Source organism: Sapajus apella, unplaced genomic scaffold (genome assembly GCF_009761245.1).
Source record: "Sapajus apella isolate SASKATOON/1434 unplaced genomic scaffold, GSC_monkey_1.0 scaffold1, whole genome shotgun sequence".
In the NCBI taxonomy this organism is placed as follows: Eukaryota; Metazoa; Chordata; class Mammalia; order Primates; family Cebidae; genus Sapajus; species Sapajus apella.
The window spans coordinates 77,231,795-77,256,634 of record NW_022436941.1 but is presented as its reverse complement, the minus strand read 5'-3'; the positions used below and the strand labels follow the sequence as shown (position 1 = coordinate 77,256,634).

Below are 24,840 nucleotides of genomic sequence, written 5' to 3'. Positions count from 1 at the left end.
TTTCCTGATCCTCTCCCTCCTCCTGTCTACCCAGTGTGTGTTGTTCCCCTCTAGGTGTCCATGTGTTCTCATAATTTAGCTCCTACTTACAAGTGAGAACATGCAGTATTTGGTTTTCCGTTCCTGTGTAGTTTACTAAGGATAATGGCTTCCATCCATGTCCTTGCAAAAGCATGATCCTGTTCTTTTTTATGGCTGCATGTATTCCATTGTATATATCTACCACATTTTCTTTATCCAGTCTATCACTGATGAACATTTAGGTTGATTCCATCTCTTTGCTATTGTGAATAGTACTGCAATAAACAGACACATGCATGTGTCTCTATAACAGAATGATTTATATTCCTCTGGGTTTATACCAAGCAATGAGCTTGCTGTGTCAAATGGTATTTCTGTCTTTAGGTCTTTGAGGAATCGCCACACTGTCTTCTACAATTGTTGAACTAATTTACACTCCCACCAACCATGTGTAGCATTCCTTTTTCTCTGCAGCCTTGCCAGTGTCTGTTATTTTTTGACTTTTTAGTAATAGCTATTCTGACTGGCATGAGGTGGTGTGATTTGCATTTCTTTAATGATCAGTGATGAGCATTTTATGATGTGATTATTGACCACATGTATGTCTTCTTTTGAGAAGTGTTTGTAATTTGTTTAACTTCCTTACAGATGCCGAATATTAGACCTTCGTCAGATGCATAGCTTGTTAAAAATTGTCTTCCAGTCTGCAGGTTGTCTGTTGACTTTGTTGATAGTTTCTTTTGCTATGCAAAATTCTTTAGTTTAATTATATCTCATTTGTCCATTTTTGCTATTGTTGCAATTGCAACAAAATAGCAAATTTTGTTTTGCAAATTGGTGTCTTCCTCATGAAGTCTTTGCGTATTCCAAATCTTCAATGGTATTGCCTAAGTAGTCTTCCAGGGTTTTGTAGTTTTGCATTTTACATTTAAGTCTTTAATCCGTCTTGAGTTGATTTTTGTGTATGGTGTAAGGAAGTGGTCCAGCTTCAGTTTTCTGCATATGGCTAGCCAGTTATCCTAGCACCATTTATTAAATAGGAAATTATTTCCCCATTGCTTGTTTTTGTCTGTTTGTTGATCAGATATGTGTAGGTGTGCAGTCTTATTTCTAGGTGCTCTATTCTGTTTCATTGGTCTATGTGACTGTTCTTGTATCAGTACCATGCTGTTTTGATTACCATAGCTCTGTAGTATAGTTTGAAGTTGAGTAGTGTGATGCCTCCAGCTTTATTTGTTTGTTGTTGTTGCTTAGGATTGCATTGGCTATTCAGGCTCTTTTTTGGCTCCACATGAATTTAAAAAATTTTTTTCTAGTTCTGTGAAGAATGTCAATGCTAGTTTAATGGGAATAGCATTGAATCTGCACATTGCTTTGGCAGTATGGCCATTTTAGCAATATTGATTCTTTCAGTCCATGCACATGGAATATTTTTCCATTTGTTTGTATCATCTCTGATTCTTGGGCAGTGGTTTGTAGTTCTCTTTATAGAGATCTTTCACCTCCTTAGCTAGCTGTATTCCTCGGTACTTTATTCTTTCTGTGGCAATTGTGAATGGGAGTTTGTTCGTGATTTGGCTCTCTGCTTGAGTGTTGTTAGTGTATAGGAGTGCTAGCAATTTTTGCATATTGATTTCGTATCCTGAGACTGCTGAAGTTGCTTATCAGCTTAAGAAGGTTTTGGGCTGAGGCAGTGGGGTTTTCTAGATACAGGATCATGTCATCTGCAAACAGGGTTAGTATGACTTCTTCTCTTCCTAGTTGGATACTCTAATTTTTTTCTCTTGCCTGATTTCCCTGGCCAGAACTTCCTATACTATGTTGTATATGAGTAGTGAGAGAGGGCATCCTTGTCTTGTGCCAGTTTTCAAGGTTATTGTATTAGTCAGGGTTCTCTAAAGGTATAGAACTAATAGGATATGTATAAAACTAATAGCATATCTATATATATATATATATATATATATATATATATATGAAGGGGGTTTGTTAGGAAAATTGACTCACACGATCACAAGGTGAAGTCCCACAATAGGCCATCTGCAGCTGAGGAGCAAGGAAGCCAGTCTGAGTCCTAAAACCTCAAAAGTAGGGAAGCTGACAGTATAGCCATCAATCTGTAGCTGAAGGCCCAGAAGTCCCTAGCAAATCACTAGTGTAAGTTCAAGAGTCCAAAAACTGAAGAACTTGGAGTCTGAAGTTTGAGGGCAAGGCAGGAAGCATCCAGCATGAAAGAAAGAGAAGGCCAAAAGACTCAGCAAGTCTGCTCATTCCACTTTCTTCTGCCTGCTTTATTCTAGCCATGCTGGCAGCTGATTAGATGGTGCCCATTCAGATTGGAAGTGGGTCTACCTCTCCCAGTCCACAGACAAATGTTAATGTCTTTTGGCAACCCCCTCACAGACACACCCAATAATAATATTTTGCATCCTTCAATCCAATCAAGTTGATACTCAATATTAACAATCACAGGAATGCTTCTAGCTTTTGCCCATTCCAAATATTGGTGGTGGATTTGTCATAGGTGGCTCTTATTATTTTAAGGTATGTTTCTTTGATGCCTAGTTTATTAAGTGTTTTTAACATGAAGGGATGCTGATTTTAATTGAAAGCCTTTTCTGTATCTATTGAGATAATCATATGGTTCTTGTCTTTGGTTCTGTTTATGTGATGAATCACATTTATTGATTTGTATGTATTGAACCAGCCTTACATCCCAGCAATGAAGCAAACTTGATTGTGGTGGGTAAGCTTTTTGATATGCTACTGGATTCAGTTTCCTAGTGCTTTTATACTTTGCTAGTACAAAAAATATTTGTTGATGATTTTTGCATCGACGTTCATCAAGGATATTGGCCTGAAGTTTTCCTTTTTTGTGGTATCAAACACTGCCAGGTTTTGGTATCACAATGATTCTGGCTTCATAGAATAAGTTAGTTAGGGAGGAGCCCCTCTTTTTTAATTTTTTGGAATAGTTTTAGTAGGAATGGTTCCAGCTTTTTGTACATCTGGTAGAATTCAGCTGTGAATCCCTATGGCCTTGGCCTTTTTCAATTTGTTGGCTATTTATTACCGCCGCAATTTCAGAACTTGTTACTGGTCTGTTTAGGGATTCAGTTTCCTCCTGGTTCAGTTTTGGGAGGGTGTATGTGTACAGGAATATATCAATTTCTTCTAGACTTTTTAGTTTTTGTGCATAAAAGTGTTTATAATATTCCCTGATGATTTTTATTTCTTTGGAGTCAGTGGTAATATCCCCCTTATAAACACATTTCCAATTGTGTTTATTTGTATTTTCTCCCCTTTCCTCTTTATTAGTCTAGCTAGTGGTCTATTTTATTATTTTTTTTTCCCCAAAAAAATAGCTCCTGGTTTTGTTGCTCTTTTTTTGAATGGTTTTTTGTGTGGTTTTTCTTCTTTAGTTCAGCTCTGATTTTGGTTATTTCTTGTCTTCTGCTAGTTTTGTTTTTTTGTTTGTTTGTTTGGTTTTTGAAATGGAGTTTCGCTCTTGTTACCCAGGCTGGAGTGCAATGGCATGATCTCTGCTCACCACAACCTCCGCCTCCTGAGTTCAAGCAATTCTCCTACCTCAGCCTCCCGAGTAGCTGGGACTACAGGCGCGCGCCAGCATGCCCAGCTAATTGTTGTATTTTTAGTAGAGACGGGGGTCTCACCTTGCTGACCAGGATGGTCTTGATCTCTTGACCTCGTGATCCACCTGCCTCGGCCTCCCAAAGTGCCAGGATTATAGGTGTGAGCCACTGCGCCCAGCCCCCTGCTAGCTTTAGGGTTTGTTTGCTCTTGGTTCTCTAGTTTTTTTAGTTTTGATGTTAGGTTGTTAACTTGAGATCTTTTTAATTTTTTGATGGGGCATTTAGTGCTATAAATTCCCCCCCTTAACACTGCCTTAGATGTGTCCCAGAGATTCTGGTATGTTGTATCTTTGTTCTCATTAGTTAAGAACTTCTTGATTTCTGCCTTAATTTCATTACTTACCCAAAAGTCATTCAGGAGCAGGTTATTCAGTTTCCGTGTAATTGTATGGTTTTGAGTGAATTTCTTAACCTTGAGTTCTAATTTCATTGCACTGTGGTCTAAGAGACTATTGGTTACGACTCCAGTTATTTTGCATTTGCCAAGGAGTGTTTTACTTAGGATTATGTGATCAATTTTAGAGTAAGTGCCATGTGACAATGAAAAGAATGTTTATTCTATTGTTTTGGGGTGGAGAGATTTGTAGATATCTATCAGGTCCGTTTGATATAGAGCTGAGTTCAGGTCCTGAATATCTTTCTTAATTTTCTGTCTTGATGATCTGTCTAATATTGTCAGTGGTGTGTTAAAGTCTCCGACTATTATTGTGTGGGAGGCTACATCTCTTTGAAGGTCTCTTAAGAACTTGCCTTATCAATCTGGGTGCTCCTGTGTTGGGCACATACAATATTTAGGATACTTAGGTCTTTTTATTGAATCGAACCTTTTACCATTACATAATGCCCTTCTTTGTCTTTTTTGATCTTTATTGGTTTAAAATCTGTTTTGTGAGAAATAAGGATTGCAATCCCTGCTTTTTTATGTCTTCTTTTTACTTAGTAGGCTTTCTTCCATCCCTGTATTTTAAGCATGTGAGATGGATCTCTTGAAGACAGTATACCAGTGGATCTTGGTTCTTTATCCAGCTTGCCACTCTGTGTCTTTAAATTGGGGCTTTTAGCCCATTTACATTTGAGGTTAGTATTGATATGTGTGGATTTAATCCTGTCATCATGATGTTAGCTGTTCATTTTGCAGACTTATGTGGTTGCTTTATAGTGTTACTGGTCTGTATACTTTGGTGTGTTTTTTAGTGGCTTGTAGTGGTCTTTTCATATTTAGTGCTTTCTTCAGGAGCTCTTTTAAGGCAGTTCTGGTGGTAACAGATTGCCTCAGCATTTGCTTGTCTGAAAAGGGTCTTATTTCTCCTTCGCTTATAAAGCTTAGTTTGACTGGATATGAAATTCTGGGTTGGAATTTCCCTTCTTTAAGAATATTGAATATTTGACTCTCAATTTCTTCTGGCTTGTAAGGTTTCCACTTAGAGATCTGTTGATAGTCTGACAGGCTTCCCTTTATACATGAGCTGACCTTTCTCTCTAGCTGTGCTTAACATTGTTTTTTTCATTTCAATCTTGGAGACTGTGGTCATTATATGTCTTGGGGATGATCTTGTGGAGTATCTTTTTTTTTTTTTTTTTTTTTTTGAGGTGAAATTTTGCTCTTACTGCCGAGGCTGGAGTGCAATAGTGTGATCTCAGCTCACTGCAACCTCTGCATCCCGGGTTCAAGTGATTTTCCTGCCTTAGCCTCCCAAGCACCTGGGATTACAGGTGTATGCCACCATGCCAAGCTAATTTTGTATTTGGAGTAGAGGTGGAGTTTCACCATGTTGGTCAGGCTGGTCTCAAACTCCCAGCCTCAGGTGATCCACCTGCCTCTGCCTCTGAAAGTGCTGGGATTATAGGCATGAGCCACCATGCTCAGCCTCTTATAGAGTGTCTTACTAGGATTCTCTGCATGTCCTGAATTTGAAAGTGGCCCGGCCCCTTTACCTAGGTTGGGGAACTTCTCATGGATGTTATCCTGATCATATATTTTCCAAATTGGCTGCATTTTCCCCATTTCTTTTAGGTACACCAATCAGTCATATTTGGTGTCTTTACATAATCCTGTATTTCTCGGGGGTTTTGTTCATTCCTTTTCATTCTTTTTTCTCTATTCTTGTCTTGCCTGTCTTATATCAGAAAGACAGTCTTCAAACTCTGAGATCCTTCGCTTGGTCTGTTCTGTTATTAATACTTGTGATTGCATTATGAAATTCTTGTATTATGTTTTCCAGCTCTGTCAGGTTGTTTCTTTATACTGGCTGTTTGGTTGATCAGCCCCTGCAATGTTTTATCATGATTTTAGCCTACTTGCATTGGGTTACAGCGTGCTCCATTAGCTCAGTGAAATTTGCTTTTACCCATATTCTGAATTCTACTTCTGTCATTTCAGGCATCTCATCTTCAGCCCAGTTCTGAACCCACCTGCTGGAGAGGTGATGCAGTCATTTGGAAGAAAGATACTCTGGCTTTTTGAGTTTTCAGTGTTTGCACTGATTCTTTCTCATCTTTGTGGATTTATCTACCTTCACTCTTTGAGGTTGCTGACGTTTGGACTTTTTTTTTTTTTTTAGTTTGTTTGTTTCTTTTAATAGTCTGGCCAGTTTTCCATAGGGCTGCTGCAGTTTTCTGGGGGTCCACTCCAGTCCCTAGTTACCTTGAATTTTCCAGTACCTTGGAGGCATCACCAATGAAGGCTGCGAAACAGCAAAGATGGCAGATGGAGCCTTCCTCTGGGAGCTCCTTCTCAGGGAGGTACACACCTGTTGCTGGCCTGAATACACTTGTAGGAGGGGGCTAGAGACCCCAGTTAAGAGGTCTCACTCAGGAGGAACAGGATCAGAGACCTGCTTAAAGAAGCACTCTGGCTATGCTTTCACAGAGCAGTTGTGCTATGCTGGGATTCCCCTTCCACCCCTGGTCAACTTGGACTCTCCAAAGCCTGGAGACTGGAATGATTTTGTCACCCAAACAGAAAAGATGGCTGCCTACCTCTCCCTCTAGGAGCTCTGTCTCAGGAAGTTCTCAAATGTCTGTCAGCCTGAGAACATGGGCAGGGGTGGTTAGAGGCCCCAGTTGGGAGGTCCTGCCCAGTGGGGAGGAACAGATTGGGAGCCCACTTAAAGAAGCAGCCTGGCCACATTTTGGTAGAACAACTGTGTTGCACTGGGGGATCCCTTTTGTCCCTAGTTGGTTTGGACTCTCCAGAGCTCACAGGCTGGAACTGCTGAATTATCCAAACAGCAAAGATGGCAGCCCTTCCCCTCCCGCTAGGAACTCTGTCTTAGGTAGGGGCGATACTGTTGCCAGTGGTTGGCTGGAATTCCAAGCCAGTGGGTCTTATCCTGTCAGGCACTTTGAAAGTGGGGCCTGTGGACCATCACTGCTCAGGCCCCTCAATTCAGCCCTCTTCCCAGTGGTATGTACAGAGGTCCAACCTCCCACCTTGACTTCCCTGCAGTCACTCTTGCTGGGAAGCCCAGAGCCTAAGTACGTAAAGCTCCTGCACCTCCACTCATGCCTGAGCAGCTGCTCTGCCAGGAATCCACACAGCTCTGTGTGTCAGACTGAAGGCCCAGATGGAGTGGGTTTAGGAGGAGATCTCCTGACTTGGGGGTTGCAAAGATCTGCGGGAGAAGCATGGTTTCCCAGGGGCACACATTCACTCACCGCTTCCCTTGGTGGGGAGGTTCCCCTGGCTCCATGTCACTCCGGGCTAGGCTGTTTTTCTGTCTTGCTTTTCTTCATTCTCCAGAGGTCATATTCTTTCCTTGATTAGTCCCAATGTGAGTACCTGGATGCTTCAGTTGAAGGTGCTGTATTTACTCACCCCTTTGGTTCCTCTCCATGAAAGTCATGTACCCTAGCTGCTTCTAATCGGCCATCTTGGCCTGAATCTAAGTAACTTTAATTTTGACCATAAAGAGGTAATTGAAAAATTCCCAATGTCACTTATTTCCTTGAATACACAGAGGAATTGTGGTATTGCTAAACTGGATTTTCTAATACAGATCAAAATCTTGATAGAAAAAGTATTTTTCAAAAGAAATATTCATTCAATAATTTTTAAAGTACCTACTCTGTTGAAGCATTTAAAAGAGTAAATACCTCAAAAGAGTAGGTACTTAAAATAACAGAAAAATAAATTTCCCATGGATACCTCCTGCCCTTGACAACCTTATGGCCTAACAACCATCTGGGGTGTGATGGGGAGGAACTGTAATCTCAGCTACTCAGGAGGCTGAGGCAGGAGAATCACTTGAAGTTGTGGTGACCTGAGATTATACCACTGCACTACAGCCTGGGAAACAGAGTGAGTGAGAGAGAGGAACAGAGAGAGAGAGAGAGGAACAGGGAGAGAGAGACAGGAACAGAGAGAGAGAGAGAAGAAGTAGAAGGAGGAGGAGAAGGAAGAAGAGGAGGAGGAGGAGGAGGGGGAGGAGGAGGAGGAAGAAAGAAGAAGAAAAAAGGAGGGAGGGAGGGAGGGAAAAGGGTAAAAGTTCAGAAACAGGAGTAGAGAATGGAGAACACTGAAACTGTGTTGGAGATACATGTAAGGGTTAAGTGCAAGAGAGAACAGAGCAGGGGGAAATGACTGATCCCAAGTCCACAGTTGAATGTTACTGTTTCCACCCCCATAGACCATTCAGTGCTGGGCTTTTTATGAAGACAGGTCCTGGTGCCATTACAGATGATCTTCAGTTTACAATGAGGTTATGTCCCCATAAGCCTATCATATATTGAAAATAGCATTATGTAGAAAATAAGTTTAATACACCTAGACTACTGAACATCATAGCTTAGCCTAACCTACTTTAAATGTGTTCAGAACACTTACATTAGCCTACAGTTGGGCAAAATTATCTAACACAAAGCCTATTTTATAATAAAGTTTTTAATAACATATAATTCATTAAATAAGTAATGCAATGAAAAACAGAATGGTTTCACACCATGATAAAGTCGAAAATCCCAAGTCAAGCTATTATAAGTCAGTAATAGTCTTTGCCTAGATAAAGAAGGCCGGCCGTCAGAGCTGGTCACAAGAGAGGGTGGCTGTTGAATGGATAGAGCTAAGATTTTAGAGCCAGTTCAGCCAGGATTTAATTCCCAGTCACTACTTATATGGCATTAGGAAAGTTTCTTAATCTCTCTGAGCCTCAGTTTCCAAATCTTTAAAATGGGATCAATAATTCTTATTTTTCTCACATGTAGTTACAGTCACACCTAACCCAGCTTCCTCTTTCTGGTTTAATGTTCTTTGCATGTTGTTCATAAACTTTGAAAGACTGCTTAGTTGAGCACAGATGGTTTTTAGAACCAGATACAGGGTCAGATCCAAATTCAAATACAAACATTACTACTTAATGTGTAAACTTGGGAAGTCATTTTATTTCTGTTTCTTCAATTTTGTAGTGAAGAGTGAATCATCTAAAATGATAAAACAGTGGCCTTCAAGATCATATTCCTCACAGTATGTTTGCTCACAGTTTCCTATACAACATTGTAGGCCAAGCAGGTATTATTGTTCTTTTGTTTTTTGAGTCTTGTTTTTAAAAGGTTTATTGAATAATAGTAATAACAGACTTATGTGCCAGGCTCCAAGGTAAGCATTTATGTATATTATCTCATATAATTTTCACAACAACCCCAAAGTGTAGATACTTCTATAATTTCATTTTATAGATGGGAAACCTGATGCTCAGGAAATTAAATAACTTGCTCCAGGTGACACAGCCAATATGTGATGAAGTTGAAAATCTGACTTTGGAATCATTCTCATAAGCACTATACTATACTGTCTTCCATGTGATTCTGATAACTTCCCTAGAGGCAGTTGCCCCACTCCCTTCCCATTGCTATAAAGCATCTAGCACAGTACCCAGTTCCGAACAGCCACTAACAAATGTGGGTTCTCCCTCTGCAGCCCATCTCCCAAGTGTTAGAACTAAGGCCTGATGACACTTACCAACCATTGAGTAGCTGCTTGCTGGAGCAAATCAGAAAAGAAATCTCTGTAAATGAAAATTTTTTCTAAGTCCCCTCCTTTATAAATTGAGCAATAACTAATACAGATTTTGAGAATAATATGATTTTGATATTGCCTTGAAGTTTACTGCGTTTTGGTTTGGCTTGTAGGCCATAAATATACCCAGGCAAATTTAGATAATTAGGAGGTATGATTTTAAAGATATGAAGCCGTCCCCTCTTTATCTTCTCTATACTATTATATTCTTTTCACCACCAAACATATGTTTGTGTGTTTATTTTCTGTAACCCCTTCAGAAGTACATATGCTACAGTAGAGGAGGGACTTAATCTGTTTTATTCCCTGCTGTATCTCCAGTACCTAAAATAATATAGAGTAGGTACTCAAAAATTTTGTTTTATCCATGAATGGTTAAAATGTTTGTGCAAATTATGGAAAACTGACATTTAAATATTATTTTTCTTTCTAGCTTGGATAAGAAGAACAAGAAAGACTCCACCTACTATGAAGGTAAGACTACACAAGAAAAATATCTCTTAGGAGTGTGTATTCCCAAGGATATATGAACCTTCAGAAAATGTATTATGTGTTCTCCCAAAGCGTTGATTTTATTCCATAGAAAATAACTTAAAACATTTTTATAATAAAGTAATATATAAACATATCACTAATTAATATATGATAAAATAAGTGCTCATATTATGGAATACAACAAAATTTACATAAAATTTAAAATTAAATAATAAAAATTTAAAACAAAAATAAAAACATTTTTAGAAAGTCTGGATTTGGAACAGTTTGCACCAGGTTGTTTCCCCTGGGTCTTGGGAGTTCTCTCTGCCAGTACTGAGGCTTTTGTAGAAAAGTTTGAGAAACACTGAATCTCTTTGTCCTATCCAAATCATGCTCTTATGTTTCCCTTAATTTTATATATTTAAATCCTTCAAGTATCCAAAGAAACTTTAAAATACAGAATTAGCAAGTATTTTATAATACTCAGTAATTAGTAGTTGAGTTGAATTTTCATTTAAAACTTAAAAGTTTATAGGTCGTGATAAACCATAAAAAGCATAGAAATGCTATGGTATATGTGTTTTACAACATGATTTTAATATAGATTATTTTATTAAAATTATAATTTTAATTTTAAAAATACATAAAGAGCTCTAAAATTATTTTATAAGAAGTTATTTCATAAAAGGAGAGTCTGCAAATGCATTAGTATACTCTCTTGTTTACTTTTTGTCTAGAGGCATTCCCTTCATTTTACTATTTATGACTTCTCTCCTCTTTTCTGTTGCCTATTCCCTCACTACTACAAACTCTGATGACAACATAAATGGGCTCCAGTACTCAATCCCCATTTGTTGGAAGGTGGGTGCTCTAGAGCAGAATCATGATGATACCTTAACTGGCATGTTTATCTTTACTTGCTCCATTCATTAGTCATATACCAAACCCATCAATGTTCATTCAGCCAGGTTCTGACTGAGTATATCTCTTGACCCATTGCTTACCTCATATATTGCTTCTGCCTTGTCCTACTTTTCTCAGACCCTTCTTTCCAACATTGATAAATTTTGGAATAAAAGCTGTTTTTTGGGGGGAAAAAGGGCAATGTGATCCAGGATTCAGAAGTATGCCCAGTAGTTTATAGTGAAGGATGGATTGAAGAGCCTTCTTATTCTCCTTCTCTTGGTCATAGTAAGTGCTACTGTTAAGGTGCTTCCTCCATCCTTAGAACTTTGAAAGCCTTCTTCATAGAAACATAAATATGCAAAGTGATTAGTGGAGGCAATTGCAAGAGCTGGGCCTCAGGCACCACCTCTGTGAATTTTAGGTTATTTCAGCACCTCAAACAAGCTCTAGTTGGAACACACCAAGTCCTTCTATCCCTGAGCTCACTCTTGTTACTTTTGATTATCCAAAATGAGCCCTCTTTTGTTGCCTCCCTTTTAGTGTACTATTAATCACTTTGTTCTTTATGCTGCTTTGTACCCTCCCTAACACACACACACACACACACACACACACACTTACACACTTTTCCTTCCTCTTGACCCTTTCCATTGTGTTTCAGGAATTTCTGTCTCTTTGTTAGCAAATTACCATTCACCATTAATATTTTCCTGGAAACTTTCTCTACCACATAACCTCAACTGAAATCTGCCTGTGCCTGAGAGATAGTGAGTTCCTTTTTTCCTTGAAGGAAGTTGTGCTTGCTTTCCCACGTCTCACAGAAAGAAAGTGAGTCCAACTGCTTCTTGCTTCCCCAAATAGTCTTTTGTTTGTGGGCCCAAGAGAGTGGAGGACTTTTGTTATCCATGTAACATGCTATCCATGTATATTTCTCTGTACCTGATCATCATTTTTATGTGTGCCAGCATGCAAGCCACCATACTGACGGCCGAGATTAGAACCTGGCATAAGGTCTTCTCTTTTCAATCCCTTCCTAAGTCTTAGCTGCCCAATTCTTTGACTTTATCTACACTAGTACCTCTAACTCAAGTGAACAACCACTTCGTTAGGCACATTTTAGTTTTTATCAAACACAACTCTTACCACTGTAACTTTTACACTCTTCAAGTCCAAATTCTAGATACATCATATTAAGAGGAAAAAGATTCTCTTAATGTAAAGTAAGACATATTTTTAAATGTAAAGTAAAGCTTATTTCGTTGCTAAGCTGTGAAATTATAAGGCAAATTCCACGGATTTCAAGAAATAGAACTTTGCCATCTATTTCAGAACCATATATCCCATCCCGATCACAAGCCCCTCTCTCCTGACAAAAGCAAACCTTAACTCAACTTTTATGGTAATAATTTCCTCTCATTTTAAATAGTTTTTTCACCTAATGTACATTATAGTTTAGACTTGTCCATTTTGTAAAAACTTCATATTTGTTTTAAATCTTCAGTCTATCCTCTTCCATCCCTTTTATTTCCTTACAGATTTATGTGTTAAAAAAAACCCAGCCCAGTTGGCCTGTAGAGTTTGCCACAGTCTAGGTTTTGCTGATCTTATGTTCCTGGTGCATTTCATCATGTTTCTCTGTCCACTATCTTCCTTACAAATTGAAAACTGGATCCAGAAACTAGATGTGTTCTTTCAGATCTTTAAGTGAATACCCAACCCCAAATAGACTTCCTTCCATATCTCCTGTACATTACAACTAAAGGTTAAACAACAGCCATTAGAATGCCATTTATAGTAGTATCAGAAAACATAGAATACTATGGAATTAAGTAAGCAAAATACGTGCATAAGACCTAAATAAATAAGGAGAAGTATCTGTTCATGGATTGGAATGTACAATATTGCTAACGTATTCATTCTTCTCAAACTGATCCACATTAGTACTTATGCTTCATTTTGCATCCACATCACCTGAAAGACTTGTTAAAACTCAGATTGCTAGACCCCAAGCTTAGAGTTTTAGATCCACTAGTTCTGGGGTAGGACCTAAATATTTGCATTTATAACGTGTTCTTGGATGATGCTGATGCTGGTGGTTCATAGCTCACATTTTGGGAACCACTGATTTATAGATTTAATAAAATAAATATCCAGTTAAAACCACATCAGACTTTTTGGGCAGAAATCAACATGCTGATTTGAAAATGTACTTGGAAATGTAAAAGACCTGGAGTAGCTGAAAGCAGCCATGAAAAAGGAGATGAAAATTAAAGGGCTAATATTGTCTGACTTTAAGAATTACTTTAGAACTATAGTTATCAAGACAATGTGATACTGCCATTAGGGTACTGGATAAATAAATCAATGGAAAATAACAGAAGTCCAAAAATAGATACTATACAGGCAGTTGGTTTTTAGTAGTGATGTCAAAACAACATAATCAGGAATGGAAAGTCTTTAGCAAATGGTTCTGGAATAACTTAATATCCATATGGGGAAAATGAATTGATCCCTACCTCACACTGTACACAAATATTAATTCATGATAGATCATAGACTAGACATAAAAGCCAAACTATTGTGCTTCTTGAAGAAAAAACAATGGACTATCTGCAGTTTTGAGGTAGACAAGAGACACAACAATCCATAAAGGAAAAATACAGATTAATCAGATTTAATTAGATTTAAGATCTAATGCTTGTTACAAGAGAACATTAGGAAAGCAAAAGACTAGGAGAAAATTATCATAGTACATATATTTGACAAAGGAATTATATCCAGGCTATATAAAGAATACCTCAACTCAGTGTTAATAAAAAAGAAGCTAGGCTGGGCACGGTGGCTGATGCCTATAATCCCAGCACTTTGGGAGGCGGAGGTGGGTGGATCACAAGGTCGGGAGTTCAAGCCTAGCAAAGGTGGCGAAACCTCGTCTCTACTAAAAATACAAAACTTAACCAGGTGTGGTGGTGGGTGCCTGTAATCCAAACTACTCGGGAGGCTGAAGCAGAGAATTGCTTGACCCAGGAGGTGGAGGTTGCAGTGAGCACCACCACTGCACTCCAGCCTGGGTGACAGAGTGAGACTCCATCAAAAAAAAAGCAGCTAATAAATATTGGGCAGAAACCTTGAACAACCACTCTGTAAGATATGTTTTAGGTATATGAAAAGATACTTAATAATACTTGTAATCATTGGAACCACAATGAGATACCACTACACACCCTTTAAAATGGCTTATATTTAAAAGATTGACAACTTTTGTACGGTGCTGGTTAGGGTGAAAATGATACACTCATGTTTGAAAACTGACAGTTTGTTATAGTATAAAACACACCTGCTCTATGATTAAACAGTAATTCTCCTGGCCACCTTGAAAACTGAAGGGATCAATTTTTAGTCATACTTTCTGGAGAGTTCTGGCCAACAATCTATCTCCTTGGCATACTATGCTAGGCTTCCTGATTTGGGCCCAGCCCAACTTTCTTTTTTTTTTTTTAATTTTATTTTACTTTAGGTTCTGGGGTACATGTGCAGATCATGCAGGGTTGTTGCATAGGTGCATATTATATGCAGCATTTCTCCCCATGTTATCCCTCCCCACCCTTCCCACCCCTCTCTGTCCCTCCCCTAGCCCCCAGCCAACTACCCCCAGTGTGTGATGCTCCTCTCCCTGAGTCCACGTGTTCTCATTGTTCAACACCCACCTATGAGTGAGAACATGTGGTGTTTGGTTTTCTGTTCTTGTGTCAGTTTGCTGAGAATAATAGTTTCCAGATTCATCTAAGTCCCTACAAAGGACACAGACTCGTTGTTTTTTATGGCTGCATAGTATTCCATGGTGTATATGTGCCACATTTTCTTTGTCCACTCTATCATTGATGGGCATTTGGGTTAGTTCCAGGCCTTTGCTATTGTAAACAGGCTGCAATGAACATACATGTGCATGTGTCTTTATAGTGGAACGATTTGTAGTTCTTTGGGCATATACCCAGTAATGGGATTGCTGGGTCAAATGGAATTTCTATTTCTAGATCATTGAGGAATCACCACACTGTCTTCCACAATGGTTGAACTAATTTATACTCCCACTAACTGTGTAAGAGTGTTTCTATTTCTCCACACCCTCTCTAGCATCTGTTGTCTCCAGATTTTTTTTATTGCATTTTAGGTTTTGGGGTACATGTGAAGAACATGCAAGATTGTTGCATAGGTACACATGTGGCAGTGTCATTTGCTGCCTTTCTCCCAGCCCAACTTTCTAGCTTTGCCTCTTTAGGCTTGTTCTGTCTACCCTACTCTAAAGAACTCCCTGCTGTTTCTTTCTCTTGTCTGATTGCTCTAACTAGGACTTCCAATATTATATTAAATAGCAATAGTAAAAATGGGCATTCTTGTCATGTTTTAGATCTTAGAAGAAAGGCTTTCAGTATTTATTCAGTATGGTTAGGCTTTGTGTCCTCACACAAATCTTATCTTGAATTGTAATTATGAGGTGTTTAGGATAAGACCTAGAAGGAAGTAATTGGATTATGGAGGTTGTTTTCCCCATGCTGTTCTTGTGATAAAGAATAAATTCTTAGGAGATCTGATGGCTTTATAAGTGGTAAATTTTCCTGTGCTCACACACACACTTTCTCACCTGCCACCATGTAAGACATGCCTCTTCCCCTTGTGCCATGATTGTAAGTTTCCTGAGGTATCCCAAGCCATGCTTGGGAAGTCAATTAAGCTTCTATTGTTTTTTTTTTTTTTTTAATTACAGTCTCAAGTATGTCTTCAAAGCAGTGTAAAATGGACTAATACAAGTATGATACTAGCTGTGGGTCTGTTGTATATGGCTTTTATTGTAGTGAAGTATGTTCCTTCTATACCCAGTGTGTTAAAGGTTTTATCATGAAGGGATGTCAAATTTTCTCAAATGCTTTTCCAGCATCAATTGAATGACCATAGAGTTTTTGTTCATCATACTGCTGATATGATTTGCATATGTTGAACCATCCATGTATCCCTGGGATAAATCCTACTCATAATGAATGATCTTTTTAATATGTTGTTGAAGTTGGTTTGCTAGTGTTTTGTGAGGATTTTTGTGTCAGTGTTCATCAGGACTATTGGCCTGTAGTTTTCTTGATTTTGATGTGTCTTTGCTTTTGGTATCAGACAAAGGTTTGGTATACTGACCTATTAGAGTTTGGAAGTATTCCCTCCTCCTCTATTATTTGGAATAGTTTGAGAAAGATTAATATGAGTTCTTCTTAAAACGTGTGGTAAAGTTCAGCAGAGAAGCCATTGGGTCCTGGCTTTTCTTTGCTGGGAGACTTTATTATGGTTTAAATCTCATCACTTCTTATGGGTTTGTTCAGGTTTTGGATTTCTTTGTGTTTCAATCTCAGTAGGTTGTGTGTGTCTAGGAATTTACCCATTTCTTCTAGGTTTTCTAGTGTATTGGCTTATAGTTGCTTGTAGTAACCTTTTTATGATCCTTTGAATTTCTGTGGTGTCAGTTGTAATGTCTCCTTTTTCATGTCTTATTTTCTGTATTCATGTCCTCTGTCATTTTGCTTAGTGTGGCTAAAGGTTTGTTGATTATGTTTATCTTTTTTTAAAAAAACAACTTTTCATTTTGTTGGTCTTTTGTATTGTTTTCTTCAAATTTCATTTGTTTCTGCTTTGATTTTTTTTTTTTTTATTTCTTTTCTACTAATTTTGGGATTGGTTTCCTCTTGCTTTTGTAATTCTTGAACGTTCATCATTAGGTTGTTTGTTTGAAATTTTTCCACTTTTATGGTGTAATCTCTTATAGCTGTACATTTTTCTCTTTATACTGCTTTCTCTGTATCTCACAGGCTTTAGTATATTGTGTTCCCATTTTCATTTGTTTCAAGAAGTTTTTTAATTTCCTATTTAAATTCTTAATTGACCCACTGGTCATTCAAGGAGCATATTAATTTCCAAGTGTTTGTGAAGTCTCCAAAATTCTTCTGGTTATTGATTTCTAGTTTTATTCCATTGTGGTCAGAGAAGATACTCAAGATTATTTCAACTGTTTTGAAATTTTTAAGAGTTGTTTTGTGGCCTCACATATAGTCTGTCCTTGAGAATGATCCATGTTCTAAGTAGAAGAATGTGCATTCTGCAGCTGTTTGATGAAATGTTCTGTAAATATCTATTACGTACATTTGGTCTCTAGTGCAGATTAAATCCAGTGTTTCTTAGTTGATTTCCTGTCTGGATGTTGTTTCTAGTATTTAAAGTGGATGTTGAGGTCTCCAGTTCTTTCCTTCTTCCCTCCTCTCTTTCTCATTCCCTCCCTCCCTCCCTTCTTTCCTTCCTTTCTTCTTTCTTTCTTTCCTTTGAGATGGGATCTCACTCTGTCACCCAGGATAGAGTACAGCAGCATGATCTTGCCTCACTGCAACATCTACTTCCTAGGCTTAAGTGATCCTCCCACCTCAGCCCCCAAGTAGCTGGGACCACAGGTGCACGCCACTACACACAGCTCGTTTTTTTTTGTATTTTTTAGGAGAGACAGGGTTTCTCCATGTTTCCCAGGCTGGTCTTGAACTCCTGAGCTCAAGTGATATGCCTCCCAAAGACCTGGGATTATAGGCATGAGCCATGGCTCCTGTCCTCCAGTTATTTTTGTATTGGGGTCTGTCCCTTTAGCTCTAATAATATTTACATTATATATGTGAGTACTCCAGAGTTGGGTGGATATACATTTATATTATTATATCTTCTTGCTCAATTGATAACTGTATCATTATATAATGACCTTCTTTTTTATCTTTTTTTTTTTTTTTTTTTTTTTTTGAGACAGAGTCTTGCTCTATCACCAGGCTGGAGTGCTGTGGTGCAGTCTTGGCTCACTGCAACGTCTGACTCCCTGGTTCAAGTGATTCTCCTGTCTCAGCCTCCTGAGTAGCTGGGATTACAGGCATATGCCACCACGCCCAGCTAATTTTTGTATTTTTAGTAGAAACAGGGTTTCACCATGTCAGCCAAGATGGTCTCGATCTCCTGCCTCGACCATGATCCACCTGCCTTGGCCTCCCAAAGTGCTGGGATTACAGGCATGAGCCACTGCATGGGGTCCTTTATCTCTTTTTATAGTTTTTTATCTTAAAATCTGCTCCTGCCCTTTTTTGATTTTCATTTGCATAGAATATCTTTTTCCATCCTTTTATTTTCAGTCTATATGAGTCTTTATAGGTGGTGTGTTTCTTGTAGACAGTAGATTGTTGAGTCTTGTTTTTTAATCTATTCGGCTAATTTGTCTTAATTGGAGAATGTATGCTGTTTACATTCAGTGTTTTTGTTGATAAAGACTTAGTCTTGACATTTCATTACTTGTTTCCTGGTTTTGTGGTTTTCTCTTTCTTCTTTCCTTCCTTCCTGTCTCCCTTTTAGTGAAGGGGATTTTCTGTGGTGATTATGTTTTAATTTATTCTTTTTTATTTTTTTGTATATCTGTTGTATGTTTTTAGACTGGATGTTACCATGAGCCTTGTAGATACTATCTTATAACCCATTATTGCAGACTGCTGACAGCTTAACACTGATTGCATAAACAAACAAACAAAGGAAAAGACAACTAATAAAACTGTACACTTCAACTTTGTCCCCTCTGCTTTTTAAGTTCTGTCGTTTCAATTTATATCTTACTCTACTGTCTTGAAAGATTGTTGTAGTTATTATTTTTGATCAGTTCATCTTTTAGTCTTTCCACTCATCATATGAGTAGTTTACACATATTACAGCACAATTATAGTTTTATAATATTCTGTATTTTTCTGTTTATTTACTATTACCAGTGGATTTTTTACCTTCAGATGATTTTTTGTTGCTTATTAGCATCCTTTTCTTTCTGATTGAAGAATTTCCTTTAACATTTTTTGTAGGAGAGGTCTGGTGTTGAAATTTCTTAGCTTTGTTTATGTTGGAAAGTCTTTATTTCTCTTTCATGTTTGAAAGCTAGTTTCACTGGGTATACTATTCTAGGATGATATGGTTTGGCTATGTCCCCACCCAAATCTCATCTTGCGTTGTAGTTCCCATTATCTCCATGTGTTGTGGGAGGGACCCGGTAGGTGATCATCGAATCATGAGGGTGGTTACCTCCATGCTGATCTCATGATAGTGAGTTCTCACAAGATCTGATGGTTTTATAAGGGGCTTTCCCCCTTTTGCTTGGCACTTCTTTTTCCTGACATCATGTGAAGGACAGTTTGCTTTCCCTTCCGGCATGATTGTAAGTTTTCTGAGGTCTCTCTAACCATGCTGAACTGTGAGTCAATTAAATATCTTTCCTTTATAAATTACCGATTCTCAGGTATGTCTTTATTAGCATTATGGGAACAACTAACACATAGGATAAAAGTTTGGTTTTTTTTCCATTCAGTACTTTAAATATGTCATGCTACTCTCTCCTGGCCTGTAAGATATCAACTGAAAAGTCTGTTGCCAAGTGTATTGGAACTCCATTGTGTGTTATTTCTTTCTTGACCTTTGGGAGTTTTATTAATAAATGTCTTGAGGTAGTCTTATTTGCGTTAAATCCACTTGGTGTTCTATAACCTTTTTATACTTGAATATTGATATCTTTCTTTGGGTTAGGGAAGTTCCCTTTTATTTTCCTTTAAATAAACTTTCCTCCCCTATCTTTCTAGCTCATATTTGAGACCAGCAACTCTTAGATTTGTCCTTGTGAGGCTATTTTCTATATCACGTAGTCATGCTTCCTTGTTTTTTATTCTTTTGTCTTTTGTCTTTTCTGACTGTATATTTTCAAATAACTTGTCTTTAAGCTCACTAATTCTTTCTTCTTACCATTTCTGCTGTTGAGAGACTCTGATGCGTTCTGCAGTAGGTCAGTTACATTTTTCAACTCTAGAATTTCTGTTTCTTTTTAATTATTTTAATGTCTTTGTTAAATTTATCTGATAGAATAGTGAATTCCTTCCCTGTGTTATCTTGAATTTCACTGAGTTTTTTCAAAATACTTATTTTGAATTATCTGTCTGAAAGTTCAACTGTCTCTGTCTCTCGAGGATCCTTCACTTGTGCTTTATTTAGTTCCTTTGGTGAAGTTTTATTTTCCTGGATGGTCTTCATGCTTGTGGATGTTCATCAGGTCTGGGTATTGAAGAGTTTGGTATTTATTGTAATCTTCACAGTCTAGGCTTGTTTGTACCTGTCCTTCCTGGGAAGGCTTTCCAAGTATTTGAAAGGGCTTGGATGTTGTAATCCAAGTTTTTAGTCACTGCATCTGTATCTGCATGGTGGGAGGGGGGCAATCTTAGTAATGCTGGGGTTCTTGCAGACTTGTAGAATTATTGTCTTGGATAAGATCTGGAAGAATTCTCTGGATTACTGAGCAAAGACTCTTGTTGTCTTCCCGTACTTTCTCTCAAACAGTCTCTCCTTCTGTGCTACCACCAATGATGTTCGCTAAAGGCCCTAGGGCTTCACAGTCAGCAGGTGATGAAGCCAGGCAGGCTTGTGTCCTATTCTTCAGGGAGGTGGGTTCCTTAGTTCCAGGTGGGTCTAGAGATGCCAAGCAGTAGCCAGGGCCTGGAGTCGAGAACCTTAGGAATCTACCTGATGCTCTGTTCTCCTGTGGCTGAACTGGCACTGGAGCCAGAAGTGGAAGTCTTTTCCACTCTTTTCTCCCTTTTCCAAAAGCTTAGGAGTCTCTCTCCATGGCCACCACCACCCTAGGCCCATGGCGAGTACTGCCTGGCTACTGCTGATGTTCGTTTAAGGCCCAAGAAGCCTTGTCTGTCAGTTTGTGGTAGATACTGCCTGGCCTAGAACTCTCCCTTCAGGGCAGTGGGCTTTCTTCTGACCCAGGGCAGGTCCAGAATTGTTGTCCAAGAGCCAAGGCCTGGAATCAAGGACCCCAGGAGGCTGCTTGGTGCTTTGCTTGACTGTGGCTCAACTGCTGCCTAAGCTGATTTTTTATTCTTGTGAAGGTGCTCTTTTTTCTTTTTTAGTGCTATGTTTTTCCCTTTCTTTCTTTTTATTTTATTTATTTATTTATTTATTTTTATTGTACTTTAGGTTCTGGGTTACATGTGCAGATTGTGCAGGATTGTTGCATAAGTACTTACATGGCAAGGTGGTTTGCTGCCTCCATCCCCTGTCACCTATGTCTGGCATTTCTCCCCATGTTATTCCTCCCCAACCACCCCACCCCCCACTGTCCCTCCCCTAGCCTTCCCGCAACAGACCCCAGTGTGTGACGCTTCTCTCCTTGTGTCCATGTGTTCTCACTGTTCAACACCCACCTATGAGTGAGAACATGTGGTGTTTGATTTTCTGTTCTCATGTCAGTTTGCTGAGAATGATGGTTTCCAGATTCATCCGTGTCCCTACAAAGTTTGTGTGAATAGTTTTTCAATTTGGCGTTCCTGCCATGAGGATGATTGATGGAGGCTTCTATTTGGACCTCTTGCTCCCTTGTCCTCATATAGTATTCTTTCTAATAATTCATAACCTTAATCTAACCAGAAGGGAAAAAACTGGAAAGAAGCAACCAGAAATCCTAAATTGGGAAACATTTCATAAAACACCAGGCTTGTCATGTCAGTGACATGAATGACTAAGAAGGACTGATACATGACAATTAAATGTAACATATTATCCTAGATTGAAGAAAAAACTTTGCTATAAGGAAAAGTATGGAGTTAACTGGTGAAGCTTGAACATGAACCTTATTAAATAATAACATTATACCAATGTTAAATCTCCTGGAAAAAAAAGGAAAGGATGCTGTTATAGTCCCTTTGTGATATCATATTACTGGACAACTGCCTCTTCTTTATCTAGTTCAAAACTAGAAATTTACTCATGGGAAAGAGAAAATAGTCCAGACTTTGTAGCATGGCTTTCCTGACTAATAAGAGAGAAGATACTCCATTCTGAAAAATAGAGGAACTAAGTAAACATGTACATACTAAAAATGAGACCTCTAGATCTTTTTTCCCTACTGGGTTTCCAAAATGAGGACAAACAAGTCTTTATGCTCCAGGCAGGATATTAGAAGATTCATCTCTGGAAACTCTGACCAACCAAGAAGAAGGACCTGAAGCTCCAATTAGATTACAGTGAAACTGAGTTTACAACAAGCCTCACCTATAGCATCAGAGTTTCCAACTAAATTTACCTAGGAACACTGAAATGAAAAAGAGACGCATACAAATAAATAAGTAGAGTAAAACACTTGGATAAAACAAACTACTTAAAAACTTAAAATGACTACTATCCTCGGTGATTCAAGAAGATATTGCAGTCATGAAATGAGAACTTAAATAAAAGAAAATTTAACAAAAAGGAGTACTTGGAAAAATAAAAATATAATAGAAATGAAATATTTAACTGAAAGGTTAGAACCTTCTGTTGAAGCAATTTCCTGTGATATAGGGCAGAAAGAAACAGAAAATAGTAAAGAAAAATTAGAGGACTAGTAATACTAGAAGGTAGACGACAGTGAAGTAACAATGCTTTCAACATTTTGACAAGTGGTAAGTTCTGTTCTAGGATTCTATACCCAGTTATGTGATTTAAGCCTGAATGTAGGCTAAACACAGTTTTGGACATGCAAAGTCTCATAGAATTATCTCCTATAAACCTTTCTCACAAAGTGACTAAAGGACTAAACAAAGGAAAAGGGAAGGGTGAGATTTAAGAAATAAAACTACAGCAGTGGTAAAGGGTACTAGAGTATGAAAGGCAGCCAGTCCAGGCCAAGTGAATGAAGAGATTTTTTTTCCAAAAACATGAAATACATAGAGTACCTGATACATCTGAACATAACAAGTGGGGCTGAATTATGGATAAGTACATGGGAAATAAACAAAATTCATTTATTCCAGAAAAAAACTTGGGAAGGAAAAGGAAAAATAATCTTCCTATATTACATAACTCACTTGTTGACAGTTTTTACTCATAATATGTGGATCTACAACTATATTAGGGCATTAGGGAACACAAAGAATAAGGTAAACCTTTATTTTCAAAAATGAGAAGTTAATATATAGTGCTTAAAACTGAAAAAATAAATAAGTAACAATTTTTAAATGTTAGTTAGCTATTATGAAGTGGTTAAGTGCAGAGCTTACTTTGTAACTGTCAGACACTTTTATGGCTCCTTGATTTGACTTATGCTATGACCACAAACATCAGCTTAAAGAATATAAAGTATTTACTTGGGAAAAGAGGTGGTTGTGAGGTCTGCTGCAGCAGTTTTAAAAGTACCTGCCCAGCATCTCTGCACAGGACAATGGAGCTCCCAGCACAGCACTTGACTATAAGGGACAGACTATCTCCTCAAGCAGCTCCCCAACCTCCGTATATCCAAAGAGACACCTGATAAAGGAGAGCACAGGCCAACATCAGGCAGGTACCATTCTGGGACGAAGATAACAGAAGAAGAAAACAGCAGCAGCCCTTATTATTCTGCAGCCCCCTCGGGTGATCCCCAGGCAAGCAGGGTCTGGAGTGGACCTCCAGCAGTCCTGCAGCAGAGGGGCCTGACTGTTAGAAGGAAAACTAAGAAAGAGAAAGAAATAACTTCATCATCAACAAAAAGGACATCCATATTTAAAGCAGTGTCTAGAGGGAAATTTATAGCAATAAGTGCCCATATGAGAAGCAAGGAAAGATCTAAAATCAACACCCTATTGTCAAAATTGAAAGAGCTAAAGGAGCAAGATCAAAAACTCAAAAGTGAGCAGAAGACAAGAAATAACTAAGATTAGAGCAGAACCGAAGGAGATAGACACACAAAAAACCCTTCAAATAATCAGTAAATCCAGGAGCTGGTTTTTTGAAAAAATCAACAAAATAGACAGACTGCTACCAGATTAATAAAAAAGAAAAGAGAGAAGAATCAAATAGATGCAATAAAAAAAAGGTAAAGGGGATATCACCACTGATTCCACAGAAATACAAACTACAATAAGAGATTACTACAAACAACTCTATGCACATAAACCACTAAACCTGGAAGAAATGGATAAATTCCTGGACACTTGCACCCTCCAGAGCTTAAACCAGGAAGAAGTTGAAACCTTGAATAAACCAATAACAAGGGCTGAAGTTGCGGCAGAAATTAATAGCCTACCAACCAAAAAAAGTCCAGGTCCAGACGGGTTCACAGCTGAATTCTACCCAACGTACAAAGAGGAGCTGGTACCATTCCTTCTGAAACAATTCCAGACAAATACAAAAAGAGGAAATCCTTCTTCCCAAATCATTTTATGAGACCAACATCATCCTGCTACCAAAACCCAGCAGAGACTCAACAAAAAAAGAAAACTTCAGGCCAACATCCATGGTAAACATAGATGCAAAAATCTTCAATAAAATACTGGCAAACTGATTGCAATAGCACATCAGAAAGCTTATCCATCATGATCAAGAATGCTTCATTCCAGAGATGCAAGGCTGGTTCAACATACCCAAGTCTATAAACATAATCCACCACATAAAGAGAACCAAAAACAAAAACCACATGATTATCTCAATAGATTCAGAGAGGGCCTTCAACAAAATTCAACAGCACTTTATGCTAAAAACTCTCAATAAACTAGATATTGAAGGAACATATCTCAAAACAATAAAAGCTACTTATGACAAACCTACAGCCAACATCATATTGAATGGGCAAAAGCTGGAAGCATTCCCTGTGAAATCAGGCACTAGACAAGGATGCTCTCTCTTACCACTCCTATTCAATATAGTATTGGAAGTTCTAGCCAGCGC

The 24,840-nt window shown here is 38.3% G+C and overlaps 1 protein-coding gene across 1 annotated transcript in view; it reads left to right on the top strand.

The window, feature by feature from the left end:
- Positions 1 to 24,840, top strand: part of NDUFAF2 (NADH:ubiquinone oxidoreductase complex assembly factor 2) — a 217,418-nt gene that overhangs the window by 156,727 nt on the left and 35,851 nt on the right. Inside the window, exon 3 of the mRNA XM_032280140.1 lies at positions 10,121 to 10,161. Coding sequence (XP_032136031.1) covers positions 10,121 to 10,161 — 41 coding nt within the window. The remainder of the gene's footprint in view (positions 1 to 10,120; positions 10,162 to 24,840) is intronic.